Genomic DNA, 8,766 nt, shown 5'->3' with positions numbered 1-8,766 from the left:
TGCTTCAGAACCTGCATGATTTGATAAAAACATTTATTAAATGTTTTTAGTAAATGACCTAATACAATTATCTCTGTGGCTCAGAGTCACAGATAAAGTGATAATTTAAGCGTAATATTTAGCATTTTGTACCATTCCTTTAAACGGTGACACACAAATAACTTCATTTTAAGGAAGTAATTTAATTCCAGTTTCTTCGTTTGTTTACAAATTGTCTGCATTAGTATAGCAAGGACACTGGGTAACAATCCTGTTATCAAAGTTATTTATTGTAAGAAACAGTGATCATGTCAGGTCCTGTAGCTAATCCTTAATGATTTGGCAGATTAATGTAGCAAATTTATAATCGAGTTGTTCGTATATTTCAGACACAGCTGAACTCTGTGTTGGAACGTAATGCAAAGGAAGCCGTGGAGAAAATATGCCAGCTTTTCTCTGCCCTTCTGCAAAAAGAAATGAGTCCAAGAGCACAGGATGAGTTGAAAACAAGACTGAAGCAAGCTGAGAAGCAGCACAAGACTCTACAAGGAGAGACTAATCTAAGTGACAGTTGTCTTCAAAGAAGACAGTCCCCTGACCATCTTACTCTAGGTGAGATCCAATGCTTACGCTTCATCCACACCACTGTGCTTCTCAGAGCATATCTTCTAGATTTATGATCTGCTGTGCCATTGCAGTCTCTGCGGAGAACATCGCCATTGTTGTGAGCTTGGGACAAGAGAAGATAGTAGAGACTGACCATGATGAAACAGTAAGTCATTCACACATAATAGAGCGCAACAATTCAGTTCTGAAAGTAAAAATCGATTGCCATGTATAATTGATGAATTTTCAGTAAAGAACTATCCATATTCTAAAGGTCGGTCAGAAAAATCCTTCTCACTACACTCTGAAATTATTGAAATGTTAATTATAAATATTTGAATATTAGTCATGGTCAAATAAATAGTTTTATGCTTGTAATCTGTGACTATGAGGCAGAAGTTTCATATTGTAACACCATTTGTCATTATTATAATTTACAATGCTGCATCAATTACAGCTTAATAACTTTAGCATATACTGCAATAATACATTCCTATTGTGACCTAAATTGTTCTCTTTTTCTGTTTTGAAAAGCACACTAAAACACAGAAGACGGCAGTCATTAGGGCAGAAAAGTCAGCGGATTGTTCAGAAAACAGCAAGCATCTTCAGTTCGTGGTGTTGCAGGACTATGATGCTGAGGACATCAGCTGCACCGAAATAAACAATACTAAAAACTCCTCTGGGACTCAAGATGATGCAAAATCATCTAGAAGTTTGAGTGTGTCAAAAAGCAGAGGTGTGCGGGTGAGCCGGCAGAAGAAAGGTAAAACACTCAGCTGTAAACAATGTAGGAGGAAATTTGACTCGGTTGTTCTGTTGAGAGCTCATAAGGTCGTTCATGTGGCGGCAGAGAAACCCTTTAGCTGCTCGCAGTGTGGTCGGCGTTTTGGAAGTAAAGGCAGTTTAGATGTACACCACCAGCTTCATAACGACAAGAGCCCTTATGTTTGCAATCAATGCGGCAAGACCTTCACCGAACACAAACAGCTGAAGGGTCACCAGAGGATTCATAACGAAGACAAGACTTTCACGTGTCAAATTTGTGGGAAGTCTTTTAATCAAGCTTACTGTCTCAAGAAGCACCTGGTCGTGCATTCGGGAGAGAAGCTGCATAAATGTGACCAATGTGAGAAGAGCTTCAACTTTCGCAACAACCTACTTCGCCACAAGAGAATCCATACAGGCGAGAAGCCGTTCACCTGCCAGACGTGCGGACGAAGTTTCAACCAGCTCGACTCGCTGAAGGCACACCGTCTGACTCACACCCGCGAGAAACCACACAAATGCAAAATGTGCAATCAGGGGTTTGTCCAGAAGTATCTACTCCGGCTGCATGAGGGAAAGTACGCAGGACAAAACGGACACCCCTGTTGTGTATGCGGGATAGTCTTGGGTTGCTTAAACGCCCTAAAAATGCATCTGCCGATTCACGAGGGACAGTTGCCGGTCAGTTGTACAGTGTGCAGCGAGACCCTTAGTTCTGTCAACACCTTGAAAACTCACCAACACAAACACTCTGTGACTAACAAACACAGCTGTTGTTTGTGCGGAAAGACCTTTAAGAGTGTGGCCGGTGTGAAAACTCACGAAAGGATTCATACGGGAGAAAAGCCTTTTATCTGTTCTGTGTGCGGGAAGACATTTCGGCAGCAGAACTGCCTTAAGGCTCACCTGACCTTACATAGCGGTGAAAAACCTTTTAGTTGTGACGCATGCGAGAAAGGTTTTTCCACCTTGGGAAACCTCCGTCGACATCAGCGCATACACACCGGAGAAAAGCCATTCAAATGCGCCGAGTGCGGGCGGGAATTTAACCAGTCGAATTCGCTCAAAGCTCACATGCATATTCATACAGGAGAGAAGCAGTATGTGTGTGACAAGTGCGGGAAGAGTTTTGCTTATCTCCGAAATCTGAGGTCTCATAAATGTGTATAAATTTAAAGGGATCATTCACCTGAAAAAAAAAATTCTGTCATCGTTTTACTCTTGATATGGTAAACACCTTTGAAGTATACTGACTTTTATTGTATTGACAAAAAAAGCCATTTCTAAACGTATCTTCTTTTGTGTTCTAACAAAAATGTGTAAATGAATAAATGATGGCAGAATTGACACTTTTGGGGGAACTTTCCCTTTAAGTTAAAAGACAAGGTCATATGTGTCTTAATTTCCATATGCTGATTTCTACAATTAGATTTCAGTGTAAAGGATCCCTTAAAGAGGTCATATGACGTTGCTAAAAAGAACATTATGTTGTGTATTTGGTGTAATGCAATGTGTTTATGCGGTTTAAGGTTAGAAAATCGCATTATTTTCTGCATAATGTACATAAATGTTGCTCCACTATGCCCCACATCATATGACCTCTTTAAACATCTGTTTAGTGTACAGATGATCTTTAAATTTATATTAAATGATCTGTTAATACTTTGACAAACAAATCAGTCAACATATTATTTAGTAATCTAGTCTTTTAATATCTATTTAAATGATATTATCCTCTTTTTTCCTTTTGTTCCTTTGTAGGGCTGTTAGTTTGATTTTATTGCTCAAAAAAAGCAAAATGAAAAAAATAAAAAACAACTGTAATAAGATTGTGGTTTGTGATCTTGTTCTGATCAAATCAGAACATCCAGTCAAAGCAATGTTTCTTCTCAAGGATTCAGTTCATATTGAGGTCAATCTTAAAGGGATAGCTTACCCAAATTCTGCCATCATTTACTCACGCACTTTTTTTTTTTCTTCTGAGGAACACAAACAGCTTCTTTTTTTTATTTTTTTTATAATCCATCTCTGTAAGTCCATATAATGTAAGTGCTTGTAAGTGCTCCCTTAAAGTTGACTACACAAAATGAACATAAAAAAGCAATCCATATGACCCCAGATGTTAAAATAATGTCTTATAAGAAAAAATATGATATAAATATTTGTGTGAGAATTACCATAAACCATTACTTCCAGCCAACTGTCATATTTGCATTCATAAGTTCGAAGTTAACTCTCAGAGGGATTGGCATGGTAATGTTAATGGCAATGTTAATGTATTTGGTCTTGGCAGAATAGATCTGTATACGCTGCTGCTGCTGCAGCAGAGCAAGTACAGAGACCTGCTACTGCCAATACATTCACAACATGCTGCTGTGAGCATGTAAGAAATATTGCTGCTGAAAATATAACTCACATGAAATAAACCCCATACAGCATACATGAATCACCTTGTAGTAGATCTATACAGGTGGAGCTGGGGAAGATGGAGGGTTTCTGAAGCAAGCTGCAACTGCTACAGTAAGCCCTAGTTATCTATTTGAATGCTGAGCAGCGAGCTCACTGGCTACCGATATAGGAAAGAACCATTCAGCTGTGCCATGAGATGATGCCATTAGGTCAGATTGAGTTAGACCTATCGGACTGCGCCATCTAGAGTTTCATGCCAGAACTCTGTATTTAGCATGTTGTAAATCTCCTGCGAGAAGTGACTCACAATCCTCTGTGCTTCCACATCATTTCTCATGTGAGCTTCAATTTCAATTCTTTTCCTGTGAATTTTAATTTATGTTTAATTATTCCACTCTATTTTATTGTTAGGCTGATGATACATGGGTCAACTTTTTGAGCAATGTTGCCAGGCAACTTTGGTTAGTATTGCTGTCAATGGACAACCAGGTGAAACACATAGATCATGATCAATCTAGTAGCCAGATAGAAATGTGTTACCCATTCTCAGTGGGTAAAGTGTCCAAGAAACATTGCTCAAAAAAAGTTTCAAAAATTGCTTAAAAAGTAGCCCCATGTATCATCAGACTAAGTGTCCACATTCATTGAAAATCTTCTGCATTTATTTCAGAGACAACAAAATCTAGTAAAATATAATTTTGATGTAGATGTTTCAAGGATTTTTTTCTTCCTCCACTCTTCCTGAATAGACGATTCATCTTCCAGTAAAGCCAGCCTCTACATAAGTACCATGATTGAATACTTTTAAAACTCTATTCCTGGAACATTATAGTGATTAAACTATCGAAAAGGGCTGGCTAAATTTGATCATTATAAATATTAATAAATATCCTTTTGTCAGTTTTTAGTTATTATTGACAAGCTAGGCCAGTAAAATGAAGAAGTGCACAGAAAATGTAATCAGAACTAGTTTTGCAGAAAATTAACCGCAGTTTGCGTCCGGTCGTACATCCTTGTTTAGAGACCTATATAAATTTCTTAGAAACACTCAGATATGAGTGAATGCAAGTGAATCTTCTCTGGGTTCTGAAATGAGTAAGAGGAAATTCCCTCTAGCAGCGTCAGCATGTTGTCTTTTTAAAATGCAAAAAATCCTGTCACACACTCTCTGAGGAATAAAGATGCTAAAAGTATTTGGCATAGCAGTTTATTTGACAGAAAACATTAAATCTCAGATAAATCATATTTCATTGTTTTATGTAATATCATGTATATAGCTCCTCTGATGCCAACACATGCATGCATTTCAGAGGTCAAAAGTATAAATCATTTGCAGACAAGAAGTGATGGTTTCATGTCTGAACACTTTAACCACACAGCTAAGCACAGCACAGATAGCCAGATCTCAAAGTAAAAGATAACCTAGAGTGAAAGCAATGAAAACCACTGATTTCTCTGTGTTAAAGGAGACACATACAGAATTTGCACAATGCTGTGATAATGAATATGGGGAAAGAGCTGGATAGGAAAGATGTTTACCAGAAGAGCACATGGGTGTAGTTTTTACTAAGCGAGTATTATTGTTAAACCATTGACTTATATAGAGAATGGACACACAAGAGCAATCCCATGGATTCTCATTAAGATGGATAACCCTTAGATTTGCTAAAGGCATCAGAGTCCCTTTGTCCATATAGCGCAGTTGATTAAATGTAATGTCAAGTTCGCGTAACATCACTAAGCCTTCGAACTGTGTTGGATGAATGTGCTGGATCTGGTTTCTGTCCAAATGGAGCTCTTCCAATCTGGATAGAGCAGAAAACACTTTGGTGGGCAAGTGTGTGAGCTGGTTGTTTTCCAGATAGAGCCTTTTGAGATTTCTCAAAGATGTGAAGATGTCCTCTGGAAGTTTATCCAGAGCATTGAATCTCAGATCCAGCTCTTTCAATGCCGACAGATCTTTGAAGGCATCAGAAGAGATGGAATGCAATTTATTGTTGGACAAATCCAGAAACTTCAGTTTTGTAAGACCTGTGAAAAATCCAATAGGGATGGTTTCTATCTGGTTTTCATTGAGTAATAACTCCCGTAAAAGACTAAGACCAGTCAGTAGATCTGCAGAGGGTCTTGACAGTTTGTTGTTGCCGAGTTTCAGAGTCTGTAGCTTGACTAAGTGTTTCAAGGACAGTTTTGGAATGGAACTGATACGATTGTTCTCCATGTTAAGATCTCTCAGATGGTGTGTCCTTTTGAAGAGGTGCGTGGGAATCTTCACAAGGTCATTGTTGGAAACATCGAGATGCTTAAGATTCCTCAGCTTCATAAATGTCTGTGAATGGAGCTCCGAAATGTGATTGTTGTCCAGTTGTAGATCTTGCAAAGAAGAAAGTGGGTGAAAGAGGTCCGGTGGAATTACAGAAATATTATTGTTGTCCAGCTGAAGTTCTGTTACCCTCTTTAAGTTATTGAACAAGCCTTTTGGAAGCAACATCAGATTGTTGTGATACAAATTAAGGCTCTCAAGCTTTCCCAATTCCTGAAACACATGTGATGTTAGCATCCGCAACTGATTGAAACTCAGGTCTAGTGCGCCCAGCTGGGAAAGACCTCTGAGCGAACCGTTGGACATGGAAACAAGAGCATTATGACTCAAATCCAAATGCTTCAGCATGGGGATCTCAGAGAAAATGTCCTCAGGGATTGAAATTATGTTATTTTTTTGAAGATAAAGGCTAGTGAGGTTCTGAGTGTCCTGAAGGACACCGGTAGGTACGGCAACTATTCCATTTCGACTCAGATCAAGGTGAGTTAGCCCTTTGGCACCCTTAAAACTCCCATTAACTACACTTTTTAGGTTGTTAATTGACAGATAAATCTGTTGTAGATTAGTGCAGTTCTCAAACACACCTACCTCGACTATCTCGATCATGTTATTTCTGAGTTGGAGGTCCTTAAGGGCGGGAGCTCCATCCAGGACGCCATAGGATAAACTTAATATCTTGTTCATATTCAGATTAAGGATCTGAAGCTTGGTCAGACCATAAAGGAACTTCGGAGGAAGTGTTTCAATGTAGTTGTCACTGAGGTCTAATATTTTGAGGTTCAGCAGCCCCTGAAACTGTCTTGGTTTTAATGTGCTCAGTCTATTTCCACTCAGAAATAGCTTCGTAAGATTGCTAATGTTCTGCCAGGTGGTATTGAGTGACAATTTGAAGACATTCTTGGTGAGATCGAGAATCGACAATCCTTCCAATCCTTCATCTGGGAGAGCTTGAATCATATTGTGTTTAGCATATAATTGCTTGGTATTTTGAGGCAGATGAGGGAGCTCCAGAAGTCTCTGGTCCGAACAAATTACGATGTCATGATCTTCACATTTGCAGGGTAACGGACAGGTGTCCACCACTGCGATGAGAGCCAAAACCATTGACAGAAGCCACAACATTTTAATGATGTGAGCCGCAGGAATCTAGAAACCTAGAAGTTAGATTGTGACACAATATGAAACTGGGCATATGTATATATTCAAATGTTCTCTGACTGTGAGGTTTCAGACAGAATGAGAGCATGTTTTTTTTTTTTTTTTGGCAGTAAATCCACTCTCTAATTTTTCATTAGTATTAGAGATAATTAATCATGTAGCATATAATAATATAATAATGTGCCTATATGTTTCTAAACACACAATTTATGAATCAGCTACTTCGATATCTCTTAGAAATAAAGTGTGTAGACTGACTTACCTGCACAAAGATCCAGCCTGCAAAACGGAGTGCTTGTGAAGTCAAAGGTCTTGTATCACAACAGAATAACAAAAAAAAAAGACCTGTCAGCAAAACAGCTGAGCTTAAAAGGCCCTATCTGTGATGTCACAAATGCGAAAATCATCTTAACCACAGCTTAGGTAATTTCAACAAACAACAAATGTTAGATAACAAAACAGTACAAACAGGTGAATGGAAACTGTGAATGACAATTACTGCCAAAGTTTTTAATTAAATACATACATACATAAATATATTGATATTGATATAGCAGTAAAAACAGCTCACCAACAAGCTTTACCTTGATACTGTAAATACAGCAATCCCCATTCAGGGGGTGGTGGGGTCCTGTTTGCAAGCAAATTTAGTCCTTTTTTAGCCAGTTTCTCTGTTTTTTAATACTTGCCTTCAATTATGTGAAAGCTATTTATTCACAGTCTGACAAAATAAGGAAATAAATCAATACACTGGCCTTTATTAACCAATAGATGGCGCAGTTGAGAAGAACGATGTCTTTTCTTTGCTCATTCAAAAGCAAATTACTGACATTGTCAGAACTGGACAGTCACCAGATGTTGCGGCAGATGGTTTTGCTAATGTCCAGCATAGTCCCACTAGTCACCGAACCCCTAATTGCTCCCAGGGCGCCGCAGCATAAATGGCTGCCTACTGCTCCGGGTGTGTGTTCACAGTGTGTGTGTGTGTGTTCACTGCTATGTGTGTGCACATTGTATGGGTTAAAGGCAGAGCACGAATTCTGAGTATGGGTCGCCGTACTTGGCTGTATGTCACGTCACTTTCACTTAAATAGAAAGGTCTGGATTTAGGGCTGTTGAGGGATGGGTGGAGGTTTGGTTTGGGGTAGGGTGAATTGCCCTGAAGTGGGAAACTGCCTAATGTGGGACACCTATTGTCTTGTGTTTGTTGCTCCCCTATAAATATGTGAACGTCAGTGAAACTATGGGTAAGCAAAGCTGTGGTTTCATGTGATCAAAATCATGAAGGTGGCGCAGTCATCAAACAGGAAGCGCCTTGTCTAAAAACCACCCAAAGATCAGTGACATTGAATTTTGACAAACTTGATATTAAGGAGTATAAATTAATTTTAAGAAAAACAATTCGTATACTATGTATAAATAATATATTTTAATCAAATTTCCTATAGTGTCCCACTTCAGGAATTATGGTTTTGAAAAGTGGAACAGTACTTCAGCCAATCAGAACTGTGTGGTGGGGCATG

The 8,766-nt window shown here is 38.8% G+C and overlaps 2 protein-coding genes across 2 annotated transcripts in view; one reads left to right on the top strand and one right to left on the bottom strand.

Moving 5' to 3' along the window:
- The window catches only part of LOC113115068 (gastrula zinc finger protein XlCGF57.1), a 5,368-nt gene extending 475 nt beyond the window's left edge, over positions 1-4,893 (top strand). The window contains exons 2-4 of the mRNA XM_026282331.1: positions 369-591; positions 678-751; positions 1,120-4,893. Of these exons, the coding sequence (XP_026138116.1) occupies positions 369-591; positions 678-751; positions 1,120-2,523 (1,701 nt within the window). The 3' untranslated portion in view covers positions 2,524-4,893. The remainder of the gene's footprint in view (positions 1-368; positions 592-677; positions 752-1,119) is intronic.
- Positions 4,894-4,946: 53 nt separating this feature from the next.
- LOC113115066 (insulin-like growth factor-binding protein complex acid labile subunit) lies at positions 4,947-8,198 on the bottom strand. Its single transcript, XM_026282325.1, has 2 exons — positions 7,506-8,198; positions 4,947-7,239 (listed from the first exon to the last, which is right to left on the bottom strand). The coding sequence occupies exon 2, from the start codon at positions 7,205-7,207 to the stop codon at positions 5,168-5,170; it is 2,040 nt and encodes a 679-aa protein (XP_026138110.1). The 5' UTR covers positions 7,208-7,239; positions 7,506-8,198; the 3' UTR covers positions 4,947-5,167.
- Positions 8,199-8,766: the final 568 nt, after the last annotated feature.

Source organism: Carassius auratus, chromosome 15 (assembly GCF_003368295.1).
Source record: "Carassius auratus strain Wakin chromosome 15, ASM336829v1, whole genome shotgun sequence".
Classification (NCBI taxonomy): domain Eukaryota; kingdom Metazoa; phylum Chordata; class Actinopteri; order Cypriniformes; family Cyprinidae; genus Carassius; species Carassius auratus.
This window is presented reverse-complemented; position numbering and strand designations above follow the sequence as displayed.

Bases quoted from the DNA above. Each gene is read 5' to 3' on its own strand.
- LOC113115066 (XM_026282325.1), bottom strand. From the start codon at position 7,207: ATGTTGTGGCTTCTGTCAATGGTTTTGGCTCTCATCGCAGTGGTGGAC.